The 22284-nt window shown below is 40.1% G+C and overlaps 1 protein-coding gene across 2 annotated transcripts in view; it reads left to right on the top strand.

Moving 5' to 3' along the window:
- LOC118796831 (zinc finger protein 236-like) overlaps window positions 1–22284 on the top strand; it is a 110230-nt gene that overhangs the window by 57444 nt on the left and 30502 nt on the right. For both annotated transcript variants that reach the window (XM_036555958.1, XM_036555959.1), the window contains 12 exons: window positions 416–567; window positions 2084–2266; window positions 3603–3891; window positions 6591–6694; window positions 9736–10170; window positions 16197–16342; window positions 16684–16909; window positions 17423–17584; window positions 18642–18776; window positions 19551–19690; window positions 19970–20089; window positions 21432–21620. In XM_036555958.1, coding sequence (XP_036411851.1) covers window positions 416–567; window positions 2084–2266; window positions 3603–3891; window positions 6591–6694; window positions 9736–10170; window positions 16197–16342; window positions 16684–16909; window positions 17423–17584; window positions 18642–18776; window positions 19551–19690; window positions 19970–20089; window positions 21432–21620 — 2281 coding nt within the window. The remainder of the gene's footprint in view (window positions 1–415; window positions 568–2083; window positions 2267–3602; window positions 3892–6590; window positions 6695–9735; window positions 10171–16196; window positions 16343–16683; window positions 16910–17422; window positions 17585–18641; window positions 18777–19550; window positions 19691–19969; window positions 20090–21431; window positions 21621–22284) is intronic.

The following is a 22284-nucleotide window of genomic DNA, read 5'->3' as shown; positions in this document are numbered from 1 at the left end:
AGAAGTTGGCAGTATTTCTGGATCCTGTTTATTTATGTTTATGTGCTTTTGTATGTTTTGTGAGTTTTAACTTGCATTTGTGAATGCAGTGACAAACTATGTTCACTGACAGTGGTTTTCAGAAGTGTCTGTGAGGCCATGCAGTGATTTCCACTGTAGAATGCAGTTGCCCGTAATGAGACACTGCCTTTAAAAAAGAGCACTTTAGGAAAACTCCAGGTAGATATGGTCTCCCAAGTGAGGGAGGGGGGTTCCTTTTCCATTTCCTTCAGTATCCACTGAGAATGCTACAGTGAAGCTCCGCAAACACAACCAACCCCACAACTTCCTGTTTTTATACCTTAAATCATATTGCTCTCTCTTCACCTTTTGTTATTTCAGTTTCAACAGTTTATTGTGTGCTTTTATTCTGCAGGTGCAGTATGTGTGATAAAGGCTTTAAGAAGTCCAGCCACCTGAAGCAGCATGTTCGCTCACACACTGGCGAGAAACCATACAGGTGTAACCTCTGTGGTCGGAGCTTCGTTTCCGCAGGAGTGCTCAAATCCCACCTAAATACACACACAGGTGAGGAGCATGCTAGGAGAACACACAAAGGGGTCTGTATTTGTGTGGGCCAGGGGTTCTTGACCTTTTTAACAGTGCGTCCTTTTTTTTAGTTAAAAATAATTCATGACCCCTTCTTTGCCAAACCAACCACGCTGCCTTTTGCAAAACTATGCGTCTCTACCTGTATTGGAGAGTGGTTGTGATTGTGTCTAAAAACAGGCTAAAATTGCACAGTGTATTCTTTGAGGAATATACTAAGGCAGAATGTTTAAAGTGACAGACAGCTTTGTGCCCTTCTCAATGTGAGCAGACCCTCCTTCGCTGCCAGCTTGAGTTGTTTGTTCATTAGCGTGGCAGCATACACTAGGCTTATGTCACAAATCAAATATCAGCTGGTACTGAATGTTGGCATTAGTGCATTTTTAGTCCAGTACAAGTAAATGAGCACGATATTAGGCTGATATCAGTATCGATGCATTCCCACATACCAGTATACACCTTAAAGAAATTACAGAAGAATAATCAAGTAGTAAGTCTACTCACCACTGAAGGAATGATCTGCTGTGTTAAATGCCATCATATTCAGTATTGTGAGTCAGGATCAGATTCTGATAATAGTGAACTACCTGAACTGCAGTGTACTCTGCTGTTAAGGACTGTCAAATACTTGGCCACAGGAGGAGTACGTCTGAAAGACCTACGTGTTCCCCTTAGGTCAGCGCAGCTTGATAAATTAAGTAAGGATTTTAAACATCCATGGGTTGTGGGTACTGTCACTTCCAGATGTGTGCGTTGAAAAGATGTGGCACAAAATGAGTTATGTATTAAGTAATACGGCTACAATATGCTCCGTGTTAATCTGTGTTAACTCTGTTTTCTTAGCCAGTGAATGTTTTGGTAGAGTGTTTTTGTGGGAAAGAATTTCATTTACTAGCACTGTTCTCTCTTCAACACCTCATTTTCTGCTTTTTTTTCTCGAGCTTGTTGATGGCTGTCTTATTTCACTGCCTTTTTTAACCCTGCAGGTCATGAGCAAGCAGTTACCAGGGCTATGCGCAATTTATACGTAAGCATCTAGGGCTGCAACTATTTTCATAATCGATTAGTTGGTCCATTATGACTTTGATTAATCGATTAGTTGAAAAGTGAAATGTGTTTTTATCAATCCACAGTCAAATACTGAAAATAGAGTTTAATAAGAGGTTTACTGAGTGACTTAAAGCTCTGTTTTCTTGTGGACGGGAAGCCAACTAATCAATAACTTTATTCATTGCCAACAATTTTTAATTATCGTTGTTGTGTCGATTAGTTGTTGCAGCCCTGTAAACGTTAATTAATGTTGATGAATGTTATTGTAATCCTTTAAAACAGGTTGTAACATTTCATAATTGATGCTGTTAAATCACCATCTTCAGTAAAATGCATCAGTAGCATTGTGTTTGGGTTATAGGAAAGGGAGCTGCAATATTCTTCCCAAATTACAGATCATAGTCATATCCCAAATCTTCATACCCTTCTCTTTCTCTCTCTCCAGGTGTGAAAGCTTTTAAATGTAATGTGTGTGACTCCTCGTTCACCACTAATGGCAGTCTGAATCGGCATATGATCATCCATCTGAACACCAAGCCCTTCAAATGCTCTCTGTGTGAAGAAAGCTTCCGCACACACTTGTTACGCAGGAAACACATGAAGCTTTTCCATGCCATTGGGCCCAGAGGTAAAGACACTCAGGAATGGGCAAACATAAACAGGCCTTTATCTGTTAAATCTTGTTGAGTCTCAACTGCTTTAAGATTAGGGAAACACTAAGATAAATTCAATAGATATTTAGTTGAATGTGCTTTAAAGACAAGGTGAGCTAAAATAGTTTACAGAGGACCATTCAAATAAAATGCTAGCTCATTTATGCCTTCTTAGGGACTTAAATGATGCTGAACCAGATGCCCAACTTTTTGAATGATATGTGGTGTTTAGTCAGTGCTCCAGTTCTGACCAAGTTGCAAGATTGTGTTACAGGGATAGACAAGGTACAGGATAAGAATACACGACAGAGGGTACAGGATGACTACAAGGCAAGGGTACAGGACAGAGGGTACAGAACAAATACAAGACAGGTTATGGGACAAGGGCACAAAATGAGTACAGGACAAATGGTACAGTGGTACAGGACAAGAGTACCAGACAGAGGTACAAGACAGAGGATAAGAGGACCCAGGTACAGGCCAAAGGATGCAGGACAGGTATATAGGGTAGAGACACAGCCAGGGTACAAGACAAAGGGTGCACAAACATACAGGTCAAGAACACAATACCAGAGTACAGGACAAGGAGACATTGATTATGGAAAAATATTAACCGTCTGTATACTTAAGTGCTCATGGGCCTCTGGCTCCCAGGGGCCTCAGTGGGCATCCGACCACATGGCTTGGAGATGAAACTTGGAAAAAAAAACAGATAGACTAGCAGCCTTTGAATATGTACAAATTACTAGATAAATTAAATAAATGAAAAGATAGTTATCTGTCCAATTATACCATATACTAGGGCTATTTTATGTCAAGTTTTAGATCATTATTGACTTGTGGCATGTTGTTGTTGCCATTCCAGTGAAATACTTTAGATGATGTAATAGAAGTGACAGTTTGTCTTCAGACAATTTTAGTGGACACAATAGGCTTTTCATGGTGTTCTTTTACTTTATACTTTTTTTGAGTTGAATTTCTGTATTTGGATTTGCATTTCGGTATTTTCACAGATGCTTTATTTTTGCAGTATTAAGGAATCTACAAAAATGCTTGTGCCCAGGAGCCTTGCAAGACTATGATCTGTCCCTGTACAAGGACTGGCTTGTTTTTGGTTGCACCAGAAAGGAGAAATTTTCTCCTCCCACAGATAGAACTCAGAAAGATGTGGCAGCAAAGGGAGTGGAAACAAACAAGTCAAGATAATTAGATCAGTCAGTTGAAAGACAATAGATTAATTGATTACATAATCGTTAGTTGTAGCCCTACTCAGATAATCAGTATGTTGATTATTTTTTCTGACGGTTGCAGTGCTGGATGGAGAAGAAGCAGGTGAGGAGGACTCTGGTGCAGATCACTCTGTGAAGAGAAATCGGGCAGGCATTATCACTTTTACAGAAGAGCAGACGGCCGAGCTGGCCAAGAGGGATCCAGGAGATGACGCCTCTGTCTCTGAGAAGGTTCTTGTCCAGTCAGCCGCAGAGCGGGACCGCATCAGTGAGATGAAAGACAAGGCTGTGGTTTTGGATCTGGAGCCCAAATTTGCCAATCGCTGCCAGTACTGCCCAAAAAGCTTCAAAAAGCCCAGCGACCTGGTCAGGTAATGAAGGTGCCACAAATAGAGTGAAATATTTGTCTGAACCTGATGGGCCCCTGTATTCCTAATACAAACAGCCATTTTTAACAGCCAAGAAATGTATTGTTTCAGGAGATATTTCTGAGGAAATTAAATAAAGAAGGGAAAACACAAATACAAATAAGTTCAAAAACAAAAGTTTATAAAACTGGAGTCCAAAATTGATTAAAAGATATAGAGAACATGGGACTCGTAATAACTGTGCAAGGCCTGGTAGATCACCAAAAGTGTCACTGTCAGATAAACAGTACTGAAAGCTTTTATCTTTGAAGGATAAGGAGAAAATCATGTTCCACTCTTGCTTCAGATCTGAAAAATCCACAGGTGTTTCTGTCCATCCTTCCACTACAAGAAGACTCCATGCTTTGCGTCTGAATCAGTGTATAGCTGTCAAGAAGCCATTACTGAGAAAAGGAAATAGATGAAAAAGAGCATCTGCAAATCAGACAAAGAAGATGCTAGTGTTTTTAGAACAATGGACTAACCACCCCAGAGTCCAGACCTTAACATCACTGAATGCTTTTGGGATTACTTGGATCATGGGAAGCAGAAACTTAAACTGAACTCTGCTTTTTTCCTGACACTGAAAAATGTATAACTTGTACTTAATGGCCATTTTAAATGGAAATTAAATAAAGGGTATTCTCTGATTTCTGCACACTACTGTAGATAACAAGTAAAGTGGTTTCTGACATAGTATGAAATACAGTTATTCATAGAAAGGGTAAAAGTGCGGACAAAATTTTGGCTTCAAGATTGCTGCTATGACTTTATCAAATTTGTGACTTTTGTCCATTTTTATAGATCAATGTGTCATATAGTGTGAGAAACTACATAAGCAAGTCTATTTTAGATTGCTTAACAGCTCAGTGTGGTTTAAGGCAAGTGGATGATGATTTTGCAAACTGCTAGCTAGTGTGTTACAAGTGTCTATTACTTGTTAACTACCAAAAATTTACAGTATCTCACAAAAGTGAGTACTCCCATCACATTTCTGCAAATATTTTATTATATATTTTCATGGGACAACACTATAGAAATGAAACTTGGATATAACAAAGTAGTCAGTGTACAACTTGTATAGCAGTATAGATTTACTGTCCTCTGAAAATAACTCAACACACAGCCATTAATGTCTAAATAGCTGGCAACACAAGTGAGTACACCTCACAGTGAACATGTCCAAATTGTGCTCAAAGTGTCAATATTTTGTGTGACCACCATTATTATCTAGCACTGCCTTAACCCTCTTGGGCATGGAGTTCACCAGAGCTGCACAGGTTGCTACTGGAATCCTCTTCCACTCCTCCATGATGACATCATGGAGCTGGTGGATGTTAGACACCTTGTGCTCCTCCACCTTCCGCTTGAGGATGCCCCACAGGTACTCAGTTGGGTTTAGGTCTGGAGACATACTTGGTCAGTTCATCACCTTTACCTTCAGCTTCCTCAGCAAGGCAGTTGGCATCTTGGAGGTGTGTTTGGGGTTGTCATTATGTTGGAAAACTGCCATGCGGTGCAGTTTCCGAAGGGAGGGGATTATGCTCTGCTTCAGAATGTCACAGTACATGTTGGAATTCATGTTTCCCTCAATGAACCACAGCTCGCCAGTGCCGGCAGCACTCCTGCAGCCCCAGACCATGATGCTACCACCACCGTGCTTGACTGTAGGCAAGAGACAGTTGGTGGTACTCCTCACCAGGATGCCGCCACACATGCTGGACACCATCTGCGCCAAACAAGTTTATCTTTGTCTCGTCAGACCATAGGACATGGTTCTAGTAATCCATGTTCTTGACTGCTTGTCTTCAGCAGACTGTTTGCGGGCCTTCTTGTGTGTCAGCTTCAGAAGAGACTTCCTTCTGGGACGATGGCCATGCAGACCAAGTTGATGCATTGTGCGGCGTATGGTCTGAGCACTGACAGGCTGACCTCCCACTTCTTCCACCTCTGCAGCAATGCTAGCAGCACTCATGCGTCTATTTTTTTAAGCCAACCTCTGGATATGACGCTGAACATGTGGACTCAACTTCTTTGGTCGACCCTGGCGAGGCCTGTTCCAAGTGAAACCTGTCCTGGAAAACCGCTGTATGACCTTGGCCACCGTGCTATAGCTCAGTTTCAGGGTGTTAGCAATCTTCTTATAGCTTAGGCCATCTTTGTGGAGAGCAACAATTCTATTTCTCACATCCTCAGAGAGTTCTTTGCAATGAGGTACCATGTTGAATATCCAGTGGCCAGTAGGAGAGAATTGTATCCAAAACACCAAATTTAACAGCCATGCTCCCCATTTACACCTGGAACCTTGTAACTCTAACCAGTCACATGACATCAGGGAGGGACAACGACACAATTAGGCACAATTTGGACATGTTCACTGTGAGGTGTACTCAGCTACTTAGACATTAATGGCTGTGTGTTGAGTTATTTTCAGAGGACAGTAAATCTATACTGCTATACAAGCTGTACACTGACTACTTTGTTATATCCAAGTTTCATTTCTATAGTGTTGACCCATGAAAAGATATAATAAAATATTTGCAGAAATGTGATGGGAGTACTCACTTTTATGAGATACTGTAAGTAATCAAACAAACTCTACTCTGGTGTGATTTTGTACCCGTGTGACGTCTTACAGTACTGTGTTCTCCTGCATCTCTCAGACACATCCGGATCCACACTGGAGAGAAGCCATATAAGTGTGACGAGTGTGGGAAAAGTTTCACAGTGAAATCAACGCTGGACTGCCATGTGAAGACACACACAGGTCGGTGGTGCGGCTGAGATTTAAAATTCAAAATGGATTATTTGCATTTACAAGCACTCCAGCTGGCTTCCTCAAACACTATAAAGTCGCAAAGCTGAAGTCAGTTTCTCGTTCACCAGCTTCTTATTCAAATTTTCCCATTTCACCTTAAATGGTGCAGCATTTACATTCTGGCGCATCAGGTGCCATTTAAGGTGAAATGAGAAAATCTGAACAAGAAGCTGGCGAATGAGAAACGACTTCAGCCTCATAAAAAATTTTATGTTGAGAGACGTTTTACAAGAAACTATTTTACTTTTGTTTCCTGCCGGAGATGCAAGAAAAGCAGCAATAGTTGTGCAAAACCTTAAAGCAGAGCAAAGTCTGCATTTTTGTTAATATATTTTTAATATATTTTTTAGCTCATACTAGGACATTAGCACATACTGAGACATATTTATAGCCAAGATGGTAAAATGGATATAAAATGTTGCCACATGGTGCATGAATGGTAGACATGAAACTTACTCCAAATCTATGATGCTTTAACACGATAATGAAAAATCGGTTTTATATCTACCTGTTGGAAGGAAGACATTTGATTGGAAAAAGTTTGCATTTTTCAAATGGGAAGGCAAAATTGAAACCATATGGATGTCCAAATTGTTAAGGCATAAAAAGTCTATAAAATAAGATAATAAGAAATTGCCCCAGAGATGTTCGATGTAGTTTCTTCACTTACATAACAGACACGATATAGAAACCCCCACCAGTGGTGAGATGAGGGATCTGGTGAGGTGGATTGTGAGAAAAGGTACCAGTGGACACACCCCTTAAAGAAATTGGAATAGGCCCACAATATTTATGATCAGTGCATCCCTAGTGATGATATTTGTGTGTGTGTGTAAATGCAAAGTGACCAGTTCGGCTACATTCCACCCACAGCTTTTAAAATTGTTTCTGGCTGTGATTTTTAACCCATATTTTCCTTACATTTGTGCTTCACATTCCTTACATTTGTGTTTGTTGTAAATCTTTTCTGTACTAATCAAGAGAGTCAGATGACACTAGAGACAATGATAAAGATCTTTATTCGAGAGCATGCTGTCTATCAGTCTGCAACAACCCAGCCTTTGTAATAAGAGCACTTGGTCCATTTTTTTCTTCCCCTCTCCCTATTTATAAAGTGTCCTTGGGTTTGCAAAAGTTGCTATATAAGTTGAATTCTTCTTCCTTTTCTTCTTCTTCTTCTTCTTATTATTATTATTATTATTGTTATTAGTATTATTATTACCGGCAGTCGCAGTCTGGCATCATCCAACACGTCAGTCTGAACAGATCTTTAAGATACATCATTATATAAGTTTTAGTAGCTAGCACATCTGTTTCTGTGACCCTCAGAGACAGGCAGTTTTTGGTGTAATGAGATCCAGTCAATATCTAGATTTAGATCTTTTGGGAGGAAAAATTAGTGTGTCTTGATTGGATAAATGTATGAGTATTAAAGAGAATTCTGATTTTGCAAGACATATTTTGCATAATTCAGTAATTTAGTCGCAGTGCGTCTGAATCAGAATTGTTTACAGCGGTGGGGATAAGAGCCAGACATCTGAAGCTTTTAATGCCTTGAGGTTTTGGGCTAAAACTGCATTAATTGTCAGTATAATATTACATAATAATATTAAGCAGAAACGCCACCAAGTATCAGGTAAGTCATTAGGTGTAAAATGGCATCACAAAGTACAGAGATAGTTTTCTGACGTAAATGGTCAGTACCCAGTAAAACCAGTACGAATCTTTGCTTTCTTCAGCCCAGATTTTGTTCTAGGTAATAGACAGGTATGTACTAAATAAACCACTCAATACTTTTTACCCAAAATAATTACACAGTACTGTAAAGTTTGTACCACATACTTACACAGTTAATACCTAGAACCTGTTGGGCATTTCAGTGTAATTTAGTTAGACCTCCTCAGAGGTCTAAGTGCTATCATGTTACTCAAAATAATTACCTAGTACTTTGATGGTACCTCACACATACCTGGTTAATACCTAGAACTTAAGGGACTGTAAAAGAAAGCATTACCCAGGGTTACAGGGTACATTCCAGATAAGCCATTAAAGTGGAACTCCACTGATTTTGCAAAATTACTTAATCATTTAATGGTTTAGATGGTTTGATGTGAAATGCACCTTTCTAGAGAAATTTACCGAGTCAGAATTGTTCACCGTTATCGTACTAGGAGCCAGACATCTGTATGTCTACAGTACAAATATCACCATTTTATCTGCTATCTAAATGACCAGTAAACCAGTATAAGGTTTTATATGTTGCGTTGATAGTGGTAAAATAGTGAAATTTGAAAAAATATGTTTTTTGGGTATTTGGCTATTTTTTCATTACAACACCTGAAGTTGTGGCTAATTGTTTTGAAGTTACACATAAATACCAAAGTCGAACAACTCTCCAAACGCAATAAAAAATCTATCTACCTCGATATCCTACCCCATAAACTGGTGACCAGAGTAGCAAGTAGTTTGTTGTTGACACTGTCAATTTCGATTAGTTTTGGGTTGTTCTCCTTTGGCGCCTGTGGGTTCTGTCTCTCTCTCTCCCTTTTGGCTCTCTCTTCTTCAAGTTGCTGCAAGTCATTTGTGTGTTCTAGTTCAAATTGATATGGTTCTGCGATACTTTGGAAACAGACCTTATCGAAGTGCTCGACATACTTGGCCATCTTCAAAAATAGGTAAAAAAAACTGTAAAAATAAACTGTAAACATAAGCTTTTTGTGTTCAGCTTGTAGACCATTAAATGCTTTGGATGTCTGGTTCCTAGTTCCTACTATAATGGTGATCAATCCTGACTCGTTAAATTTCTCTAGAAAGGAACATTTCACACCGAACCACTCTGAATGATTTTGTTTACATCTAAACCATTGAGTGATATAGTCGATGGAGTTCCCCTTTAATTTACGTTCATGGAAGTAATACCATTGTAAACAGTGGACTTGCTCATTGAACTCTGATTTTTTTTCTTTTTAAACTGGTTTGTGTCTGTGCAGGTCAGAAGCTGTTTAACTGTCACATGTGCAACACATCATTCTCTACTAAGGGCAGTCTGAAGGTGCACATGCGTCTGCACACCGGATCCAAACCTTTTAAGTGTCCGTACTGCGATCTGCGCTTTCGTACGTCTGGCCATCGCAAAACACACATCCAGTGCCACTTGCGGCAGGGCCCGGAGGGCAGGAAAATGAGGCGGGGAGGCGAGAGGCCTGCAGGTTCTGCCAGTCAGAACCAGCCTCAGGGCCAGGCTCCTCCAGGGCAGCAGGGTTCCACAGCCCCAGAAACACTGCCCCCTGTTGGCCTGCTGCATACTGCACCCACAGACCCCAGCATCTACATCCCCACCAATCCCGTCCTCACCGGCCAGTACGAACAGACACTGCTGCAGCAAGGCATCGTGGGACAGGCCATATTGCCTGCCACCATGTCAGGTAATGTTCATCTACACAAATTAAATAAACACACACACATAATGAATACACATTCATCCTATCCCCAGACTGTTTTTTTTTGGTAAAGAGATCTTATTATGCATATGTGAACATATGTGCACGTGTCTTGTCATAGTATTAGAGGCAAAAACACGTTCTTGACATAACGTTTGTTAATCAAAATCCTAATCATTCTGATTAACAAACATTAATACAATTTCTTCCCCCATGTGTTTTTGGACTTAATCTATGCTTGTGACATAAAATAATGTACCATCAGAGTCACAGTAGAGTGTACAGTTGCAGTGGAGTGGCAGTGAAGCTGCAGTAAAGTAACAGCAAAGAAACAATAGAGAGGCAGTAGAGCAGCAGTAAAGTGACAGTAGAGTATCAGTAAATAGAACAGTACAATAGAAGTATTTATGTACTTAGAGTGGCAGCAGAGTAGCAGCAGAGTAGCAGTAGGACCTATTTTATTGCTGACATAAAATGTTAGTACTGTTATAGTAGCAATGGAATGTCTGCAGAGTCTCAGTAAATAAACAATAGTGTGGCAGGGTTCAATAATGTGCACAAAATGCAAGACAGGTGGCCAAAGACAGGTGAAACAGTTTTGTTTTTTGTTTTTTTCTCCTCTGAATAGAAAATCATGGCTTTATACATATTCATTGTTTTTGAATACAAACATGCAGATTTTTTAACGATACATGCCACTGGTCTTGAATGCTACTATATTTACAGGGCATGACAAGAAAATGAGCCTGTTGGCTTATTGTGTATATCACAAAAAGCCTAACTGCTGGTTTACTGTAAGTGTCAGATCTTTTTCCTTCCATATTGACGTTTATTCCCTGTACAGGAAGTGTTAACTTGTTTTCATTTAGAAAACCAACAAAATATGTAATTTGACTGGGGTGTTCAAACTTTTGCATACAACTGTATTTGCAGCACACTACGCATGCTAAGCTAAACTTCCAGCAGCTAAATGGCTCTTTAGCACAGCAGTAAAATTTCATGAATTGAGCATTTAATTTGATTGCATTGAGAAGTTAAAACTAGGGGAAATGCATTTTGTAGAGTTTTTAGGCTTGCTTGAATTTGTGGATGCAGCGACATACGTTTTTATTGTCAACAGTTTGTCAAAGTATTCCCGAGCCAGTGTGATAGATATCATCACAGAAGCAGGCCGTTTTTTAATGCAGTGCTCTTGGAGGGGTGGTCCTGGGCATTCATTTGTGCTTCTCGGCCTTGCCCTTCACACACAGATATTTAAGATTCCTTAAATCTTTTAATTATATTTTATCCACTGAGGAGGATGAAATCCCTTCTTGCAATCACTAATTGCAGACTCTTGTTTTTAAACTGTTGTATTATTTTTTGACTCATGCTGACACATAGTAAAAAATGACTGTCCGGCAAATGGAACGGCTGGTGCAAATACATACATTGCGTAAATTGAATAAAGAAAATAACAGAATGGAAGAAAAGAAAGAAAGTGCAAGAAAACAGCATCATAAATCCTGCGTGACAGTAAATAATAGTTCTTTATGTTGTCCAAGTAATCCTTAGGAGCTAGGACAGTGTAGGAAAAAATCTGATTTCTAAATTAAACATCCTTTCTGACTAATAGGAGGAATAGTAAGAGGAGCAGTAAGAGGAAATGAAAATTTTATAATCAAGATTGTGCTCATAGATTTTTCTGTGTACTTCTGTTTATTTCAAATCAGGAGCACCAGTGCTCATTGGCAGCGTTCTTGGCATACCATAGAACCCTATAGAACAGCAGTAAAGTAATAGTAGAGCAGCAATAAAGAGAGCTGCACATTAATAGTATTTATACACATATAGTAGCAGTAGAGACAGAGTAATACAGCTCCAGACAGTGCTATGACTTTCTCACTTGTCCAGTGCTGGACTGTTCCCTCTGCCTGTCAGAAGCTGTCAGATCCATTGCTTTGTTGTCTGTTGAGGCAGACAGATTATAACAGCGGAGAGGGATCATACTTAAGAGATCAGATAACACTATCTGAAGATATAACCATTCATTCAGTTACTGACTTCCTGTCACTGACATTTTGCAGCCTAATTTAAGTAAGGCACATAAATGTCCTTCTGTAGAGATATTTTTTATACAGTAAGTAAAAACACTACCAATTAATTAATTGTTTCATGAGTCAGAACCACCTGAAATACGGCCTTAAAATCCCTTCCCTTTTGTTCATTCTTAGTAGTAGTTGTCATAGTGACACGGCTGTTATGCAGTTTATGGGCTAACTAAGTGCATTAAGAATGAATAGTTTTTATTGATGTTGCTTAATCAAAATGTAATCCTTTATAGTAGTAATGTAAAAAAAGGTTAATTGGAATCTCTTTATGCAAATTTTAAAACATATCCTACCCTAATTACAGGTAGTTGCTACCAAATCCAGCTGCTACTAAAGAGACCAATAGAATAGCATTAATATAGCAATAACTGTGCTTGTGATTTAATGGCTTTATAATTTTTCAGACTAATGTTTGTTTTTGTTCCTGTTAGTGTAAAAGACCAATTTGGTGCAAAGGTAGTTCTCAGTCATGGTCCTGGAGTATCACTCCTCTACTCTTAACTCTCTCAGTTCACCTCAAGAAGGGCTTGTTGGGGAAACTCTAATGTATCATGGCAGTGGTGCTCCAGAACCAAGATTGAGAACCACTGTGCTTATTCTTTAGGTATTTTTAGCCTCAACACTGATTTATTTTCATCAAAGTGTCTTCCTTGGTACAAAGACACAAAGAGCAGGTTTTATGTAAATAATGATTTGACAGTTTTCTGTTCCCAGCTGTTGTGAAATTCTTTTTGCTCAAAACTGGTTTAAACAGCTGAATGCTAATGAGTGCAAAAAGGGGATAAAATGGGTAGCCTATGGCATTATTCCCAAGGTATGGCTTTTGGAAGTTGTTCCTTCAGTTTTACGATTTTTCAAAGTGATAAAATCTAAAGTTTTCTGATACTGGCAATATGCTACATTCTATAAAAAACATTTTGAAAGTGAAATTATCCTAAACTTTGATATTCAGTGAACCATATAACCATATAAGTGAACTATGTAGTTCTACTTTTACATACTGTAGTCCAAGTTGCGAAATACAGGGGCTCCTGGGGTATCTCAAACCCCCTAATTAACCTCTTGGACCCCATGAATGTCTCAAAATCAAAATTCTGGGGGTCCCTGAAAATACGCTTATTTTGACATTCTGCTGTCCATTAGGGGAAAAATAGACACTCAAATACAAGTTCAGGAAAAGGTCATTGTTTATCTTGCTTCACCCACAATCGGCAAACCTCTGTCTTAACTAACTAGAGATGCAGCACGGGCCTGCCTCAGGGTGGCACTGAAGCAAACTGGTTCACCCAGTTGGTCATTTAGAGCCTAGCAACTGTAACTACGCTCAGAACTATACTCAAAAGAAAAGCAAACATTTTGGTGCCATTGATGCTTCCAGGAGCACCGCTATGGTAAGTGCATTAGCAGCCAGCCAATGATAGAGTTGCCAGCCAAAATGGGATCCCTCAAATACCAGGCAGTATTTCACACACTGCTGTAGTCCACGTGTTTATGTTCATACTTTGTTGGCCCCCTTTCACCCTGTTCAATGATCAGAACCCCACAGGACCACCACAGAGCAGGTATTATTTGGGTAGCGGATCATTCACAGCACTGATGATATGAGTGGATCAGGCACAGAAGTGCTGTGAGTTTTTAAACACTTAGACCCAATCCCATTTCACCCCTTGCCCCTACCACTTAGCCCTTAGCCCTCTGTTTGCGTGTTGGCGTCTAGGGGTAGGGTGTCTCAATATTTGTTGAGATAGAGGGGTAAGGCGAAGTGTTAGGGATACATGGCCCTCCAAATGGAGGTTTTTCAGAGTCACACTGCAGACGGAGTGTTACGAGAAAAAAAAAAGAAAAACCGACAAGACACAAGTGACCAAAAAAACACTAGTGTAAGTGTTTTCTCCATTACAAAAATTACAATAACCATTTTGTTATCTTAGATTAATGTCATTTCAATGTATTATGGTCATTTTCTTCATAACAAGCATTAAAAATCACTAATAGCATGCTAATGTCTCGGTAGCTAGCTAGCTAACTTTCCTGTTCCACCTTAAACAGTCCAGCAGTTCTGACACCTGAAGCTTCAGTATTCGTATCAACAAAGAATTAGCGATGGGCAATAATAAATAATTGTGTTGTACCCCCTCTTTGAAGGCATTTGATGCCCTAAATGTAACTAAAACCCAGCAGTGAGATTGCTGAACGTCTCCCTTCTCTGCTATCACTGTAGATGGGCCGGATCGCCTACAGAGCACTGCTAGTAGCCTGTTAATGAAGCAATGTTTTTTTTTTTTTTTTTGAGGGTTGTCCCATTTCGTAGGGCAAGATTTCAACAACTACCCCTTGTAACTCAGTTCCAAGGGGTTAGGGTGACACTCGAAAACAAGGGGTAGGGGTAAAAAGAAGAAATGGGATTGGGCCTCAGTGTCCCTGCTGGGAGTCCATCAAGCAAAAACATCCAGCCAACAGCATGCTGTGACCACTTATGAAGGACTGGAGGAGGACTAACATAAACTGTTTCAACAGATGAGCTATTGTCTCTGACTTGATCTACAAGGTGGACCAAGAAGGTGGGAGTGTCTAATAGTGTGGACAGTGAGTGGACACAGTGTTGGCCACCTACCTTGTTGGTCAAACTTGTAGATGTAAAGACAGAGATCATCTGTTGATCCAGAGGTTGTTTCTCATCTTTCAAGGTGTTTAAAATCTATAGCAGCACGGCTGTGTCTGATCCACTCATACCAGCACAACACACACTAATGCCTGGCCCACACTATAGGATAATTGGGCCAGTTTTGAAGCTGATTTGCTCCTACTAACAACCACAAAAGGTTTCCTAATAACATTGTGATCTTAAATGATGATCTTCCCAGATTATATTGTGGTGTGGGGTGACTATAATTTAATCTTTACTCCTTTGATCTATTCCCAGTGCAGTCGAGGATGGTCCGATTTGTGAATTGTAAATATCAAATATGTTCAATACTTACAGCTGAGTATCTTGTAGTGTGGGGTGGACACAGATTCTCTGCAATATGTATAAGCGTGTTGACCCCTTCTTTTTTTAGCCATGGCTTCATCTACGTTTTTTTTAATTCGCTTGGCTTTTTCTGTGCAAAAATGGCACAACACCAGCAAAGCAGTGGAATTGCTGTCATCCACCGTGTTTGTTTAGATTAAAGGTCACATTAGTTTGCAAGAAATCCTATGATGTAGCAGCCAGCTTCTTGTTCAAATTTTCCTGTTCTACCTTAAGTCGGGCTGCAGTAACATTCTGGTTACATTCTGGTAATAAGAGGAGCATTTGAAACCAGTGCAGCTAGCAGAACATAACAGTCCTCCTGCTTCATGGATAGGCTTTTAAATACACTGAAAAGGTTAAAAGTGCTGACATATGATCGCTTTTTGTAGTTTATATTCAGTCCTTGCCAAAGCCGTAGGTCATGAAGCTAGTGCAGTGTAAGCTAAGCTAAGATTAGCGCTCAGATGCTAACCTGCTAACAGAAATGAATCCTCAAAGCTTTGATGACAAACCACATTAATTACAACTCTACACATTCACACAATAAGTTTACAGCGTAATAGGAGCCAAATATGTAATAAACTTCATGAAATATGTTTTTCATTAGTGAAATAGATATGACGAGGCTGAAGTTGCACCTTAAATAATGCTTTAGTTACATTCTGGCGGCTTAGGCAAAGTATGACTCATATGTTCATGTCACTGATCAGCTTTCAGGATTGGCTAAGAAACATCAGCCAATCGGTGATCGCATATTTGGGCTGAAAATTGGCCGTTATCGATCCGTAGCCGATCAATCCTTCCTACTATGCTGGATTATGCAGTTTATGCAGTTACTCTACTCTGGTTGTTTGCCGGCTGCCTAAAATTGTTCTAAATCTGCCCATGTGTGTGTATTTATGTTGCAGCTGGTGGAGATCTGACAGTCTCTCTGACTGAAGGTTTAGCCACTTTAGAGGGAATTCAGCTACAGCTTGCTCCAGCCAGCCTCCTCTGCCCTAACGTACAGATCTCCGGCATAGACACAACAAATATCAACAACATTACACTACAGGTAACATAGCACAGCAGCAGACCACTTTGTTAAGTTCTGAAGTTAAAATTCCCCCATCTTCCAGTCAGATACACTTTATTCAATTCCAAAGTTAAAATTCCCCCCTGGAAAATGGAAAAGCCATTCGAATAGAAGCACACACTTCTGTGGGAAACAAATGTTTGCTTGTCAGGTTCAAAACAGCAATTAGAGTAAAAACATTTTATAGAGCACTTTTTACTCTTACTGAACAACATGTTGTGAAAAAAATGTTGAAAATCCTCTTTGCCACATAGGTCACGTTGTCAGTTGTTGTCGCCCTTGTTTTATGTTATTGTGTGTGTGCATGTGCATGTGTGCAGATTGACTCCAGTATTCTTCAGCAGACCCTGCAGCAAAGTGGTTTACTCTCACACACCCTAAGCGGAGATTCCCACACACACTCTGCCACACACCTACTGGCGACCGCCGGCGAAGCTTCAGTTCCAGCCAACGTCGTCATCCAGCCAATCAACAGCCTACCTCTACAGTCCCCACCAACTCCAGCCAACGTTGCCATTGGCAACCTCACAGAGCAAGACAACACAGGTCTGACACATACACACATACAAATGTTCTCAGATATCGAAATGGTGAAGCACACTCACACACACACACAGAAATATTTAAAATAGAAATTAAAAATCAAGAGACGGGATGGATTTTTATATATTAGCAGCATATATGTGTATATATATATATGTGTGTGTGTGTGTGTGTGTGTGTGTGTGTGTGTATGTGTATATATGTAAGATGCTAAGAGCACTTACAGAGCTGGACTGTAACTCATTCTCTTTCACACACACATACTCACATTCAGCAGGCTTAAGATTTTTGGGTAGATTGTCTTGAAAATTGCATTTTAATTCAAGTAGTTCAATACCTTGTTTTAGAAGGATTATTATTTTGAAAGTGAGTAAATTAAAATGAAAGAACCTGTAAAATTTATAGGCAGCTCACACACACACACCGATGACATTACCAATTACTAATAGTGATGTGTGTGTTTGTGTGTGTGTGTGTGTGTGTGTGTGTGTGTGTGTGTGTGTGTGTTCTCTGCAGGCTCAGAGCATTTGGCCCAGGTTGTTGGAGGTGGGGCTGGGGGTCCGGAGATCACTCTCACCATCAGCAACTCCAGCCTCACCCAAGCCCTTACACACCCCCACACACACTCTGCCAACACACCAGCCAGCAGCAACCAGGAGATCACACTCACTATATCAGGTGCAGTACACACACAAACACACACACACCAGGCCCCACAGCATTCTGACCATCTGAAAAAAAAAAGTTCATCGATGTCTATGAGAATATTACTAAATATAAGGTCACCATACACAAAGGCACGGAAATCCTGCATAACTTTTTCCACCTTAAATAAATAAAAGAGACTAACAAGCCTCTCCTTGGATCATCACAGATTTTCTACCAAACGGACACTATGGCAACATTTACACAGTTGCTTGCTGCTGTCAATCTTGCAAAAAGGCACTGAAAAACATTTTTTTTCAACAGCAACATAGAAACATAGCATTAGCTTTCCTTACTGTTTCTTTTGACAATGAGAACTCAACTGAGCTATGCCAGCCCCTACAGTCTGCTAGCCAGCAAGTAGGAGTAGATGACCATGGTAAAGAAAACAAAGTTCAGTACTGTAAAACATTAAAAACATGAACATCGCAGTGTTCAACCATTTGCTCTTGTCTGATTTGTCTGATTTTGGCAATAGTGCATGTTATTTTCTAACAACAGCCGTAAACGCTGACAACTTTTCTGGGCTAAAGCTCATCTGACATGGACTGACACAAAGTTGAAACGTTCTGTGGTCTGACGAGTCCACCTTTCAAATTATTTTTGGAAATAATGGACATCATATTCTCTGGACGAAAGAGGAAAAAGACCATCCCTATTGTTACTAATACAGAGTTCAAAAGCCAGTGTCTGCCATGGTGTGGGGTTGTGTTGGTGCCAATGGCATGTGTAACTTGCACATCTGTGAAGGCGCCATTAATGTTAAGTGGGTCAGTATGGCTGTGGATTAGAGCTTGGAGAGTTGAAAAGAAAATTCAGGGCTTTGTTTTATATATATATATATATATATGTGTGTGTGTGTGTGTGTGTGTGTGTGTGTGTGTGTATATATATATATATATATATATATATATATATATATATATATATATATAAAATAAAACGTGTGTGTTTGTGTATATATGTGATATGTGTATATATGTGTGCGCAACATATGAACATGATGATCTCTCTCTCTGTCTTTGTCTAGGTCAAGATCTGCTGGCCCAGTCCTGTGGGAATGCAGGAGCAGAAGTTGGTGGGGCATTGAGACTGACCACACCCCATACCAGTGTCAGCTCTGAGCAGCTCCTCCCACATAGTCCTGCCCCCACTGGTATGGCAGGTGAGAACCACGCCTGTATTGTTTACAAACGTTGTACACATTGTAAACAAATGCACTAGATAATGCTCATGTGGTCTTTCCAACAAATTGTAATACACTACAGCTGTGGTTTCCAAACTGCGGTGCACGTACATCCAGTGGTACAGCAGATGACTATGGGGGTACATAAAAAAAATTCTGTTACCTGGCTGCGCAATAACACAGACAACACTCTCCTGATATAGACAACTCACTGAGACTGAGCGGTGACAAACACATGCTCTAATAGGTATTTTGTTCTTTATGTATTATTATTTGTGTAAAAGAGACGAATGCATTTCAACTACAACCATATATTTTTCAGAAGTATCTGTTGGTAAATTTTACTGAATATAAGGGCTCCGAACAGGAAAACACCAGCGTTTTACTATTTAAGGGAATGTCTTTAAATGCACAACCTGTACATCTGTGAAAGTTTACATTTTAATACATTGAAGGTTATAGAGGCTGTAGTGGTTATTTAGAGTGTGTTATTGTCAGATTAAACAGAACCCCATAAGAATAAATTATTTGTTGCATGAATGAAGCTATGAATGATGACAGCCACAGAGTAAGATATCATTTAAATAAAAGTCAATAGATTCATTGATTATAGAAGTAATCATTAGTTGCAGCCCCACTGAGACTATTGTTATGGTACATTTTGTGCAGTTTTTGTCTTTTAATATCTAGTGTGTGTGTGTGTGTGTGTGTGTGTGTGTGTGTGTGTGTGTGTGTGTGTGTGTGTTACCATAGTTACCACGCTGGCTCCCAGCACCTCTCTCTCCCAGAACCTTGTGATGTCATCAGCAGGCGTGGCAAGTGATGGCAGTGTCACACTTACCCTTGCAGACACACACATGCTGGATACAGTCACACTCAACCTGAACTCACAGGTACACACACAACCTGAACACTGTCAGCCAGACTGATCTGAATCTTAACTAGGGTTGCACTGATACCATATTGGCATCAGGGCTAATACATAGCCTTAATGCACTGTCAGTAAGTACTGGGATTTTTTTTTATTAAAATTGCTTCTAGCTTTTCAACTTTGATGCAATTGAATCACCAACTTTGCATCGGTGCATCACAATGCATTTACCTAGTACACAGATGCACCCTAAGTATAAGTGCGTGTGTGTGCGTGTGTGTGTGTGTGCGTGTGCGTACAGGGTCAGCAGTTTCCAGCTGTGACTGAGCAGGGGTCAGCAGTGCAGCCAGCCAGCAACACACAGCAGGTCATACTGGTTGGCCACCCAGCAGAAAACACACCACATCAGGAGGGACTCAAGGTCAGTGTGTGTGTGTGTGTGTGTGTGTGTGTGTGTGTGTGTGTGTGTGTGTGTGTGTGTGATCAATAAATCTACTTAAAAAAAAGTGTGCTTTCCCCCGGTGAACTGTCACAGCATTCGAGCAGTTAGACCAGTCCCTTGCGAAAATGATTTGCTTGCATGAACACATATACGATGTATCATGACCTCTTCATTCTGATAGAACAGGTGAAGCAGCTCACATGTCTCTACCATCTACATGTTTAGTTGTTGTGGCTGTTAAAATGACAGATTTTTCCTCTGTCACCTCCTTGCGTACTGAGTGTTTTGTTCACCACAGTAACATAAGAACGCATGTTGAGTTTGTGCAGAAGGGCTGTTAATTTGCAATGCATTGTCTGAGTGTGGTCATTTGCATTCACATACTTGCCTTGAGTATGTTTCTGTTCCCCAGTCTCACTGACAGTCTGCCCCTTGTTATCCTGTTTACATTTGTAGAGTTTGTATTAGTCATCCCAGTAACCATTGCCCTAAGCTATGTGTAGGTACATACCTGTGTATTTCTGGGTAGTCCTCGTAGTATATATAGTCCTCTGTATTTATTGTCTCACCCTTATTCCCTGCCATACGTTGTTTATGGTTTATATTTTTCACTCGTGCTCTTTAGTTGTTCCTTTTTGTTGTTTATTTTGCTCCTTATTTTCTAATGTCTGTTAGTTTGTTTGTTTGTTTGCCCTTAAGTTATTTTTCCATTGTGTTTTTTGTGGTTCCCTTTGTTTTTTTATGGATCCTCCCATACTTTCCATTTCGACCTGTACTCTCACTTTTGTGGCATATGTTTGACTGTACATTTAAACTTTGTTTCTGGCACCTGCCATCTATGAACAATTAATCCGAAAGTAGAGCGAGTATAAATGTTGTAACTTACTCCTTACGTGAGCCTGAGAAAATGATGCAAACACAGTTGATGCAATATAATTCTTGTGTTTGAACCAAACAAGATTCAACCTGTAATCTGTTTCTCTACATAATTTATTAGCCCCCCCATTACCCTGTTCCTCATTTCTCTCCACAGAGCAGGTATTTTTTGAGTTATGAATCATTCTCAGCACTGCAGTGACACTTACATTGTGGTGGCATGGTAGTGTGTCTTATGAATGAATAAGATGCAGCAGTGCTGCTGGATTTTTTTTTACATACTGTGTCCCTTCACTGTCCACTGTATTAGACACACCTACCTTTTTGGTTCGCCTTGTATACGTAAAGTCAGAGACAACAGCTCATCTGTTGCTGCACAGTTTGTGTTGGTCATCCTCTAATGGAAAATGGAAATGTGTGTGTGTGTGTGTGTGTGTGTGTTTAGATTGTGGAAGGCCAGGCTGAAGTGAAGGGGTCAGAAGTGGATCTCCAGCTGAATCAGTGTTTTTACTGCAGTCAGACTTTACCCACGGCAAACGCTCTGCGCCGCCACTGCAGGACCATGCATGGCAAGGAGCGCTGCCACGTGTGCCGTGTGTGCAACAAAGCCTTTAAACGTGCAACACATCTCAAGGTAAACATCAGTGCTGCATTTTTTGTTGGTCATTTCACAGTACTGGCCTTTGCAATACTAGCCTTGTTTCTGTGTGATCCAGCAAAGTAAACAATTTTGGTAATACATAATGCAAGTTGATCTCCAATTATGTTGCTAGAAGGAGCTACGTCATACCAGAGGGTTGAAATGACAATTTCTTTACTATCAAAGCCATCTCAGAAAACAAAGCCAGGAAAAAAACATACCAGTGATGTTTTGGGGCATGTTTCAAACTTAAAGAGGAACTCTCTCCCAAGAATCATTGGAAATGCATAACTTTCCCATTTAATCACCCACGTTCACTAGCTCAACTCCTTCAACGGTGGATCTATAACCATCCACTAACCCACCTCCTTTAAACTCACAACAGAAAATGCAGTCTTGCCAACTGGATATACAGAACTAGCCAAAGTAGTGCTTGAAGTTTATTATGACAGAGCAATGCATTTATGACCAGAAAACCATATCATTCAGTTGCAGTTATTAATTGTTATTTACAGCAGCAGCAACTATTTGACTCTTACCTCTATCACAGTCTTTCAGCCTTGTGCGCTAAAGACTGACTTTGTAGTGCAGTGCTGATACAGTCACACCCCCTCCAGCTGTAACAGTCCAAATGAATCAAACTTCGTAGGTTCTCGAA

Source organism: Colossoma macropomum, unplaced genomic scaffold, assembly GCF_904425465.1.
Source record: "Colossoma macropomum unplaced genomic scaffold, Colossoma_macropomum, whole genome shotgun sequence".
In the NCBI taxonomy this organism is placed as follows: domain Eukaryota; kingdom Metazoa; phylum Chordata; class Actinopteri; order Characiformes; family Serrasalmidae; genus Colossoma; species Colossoma macropomum.
This window is presented reverse-complemented; position numbering and strand designations above follow the sequence as displayed.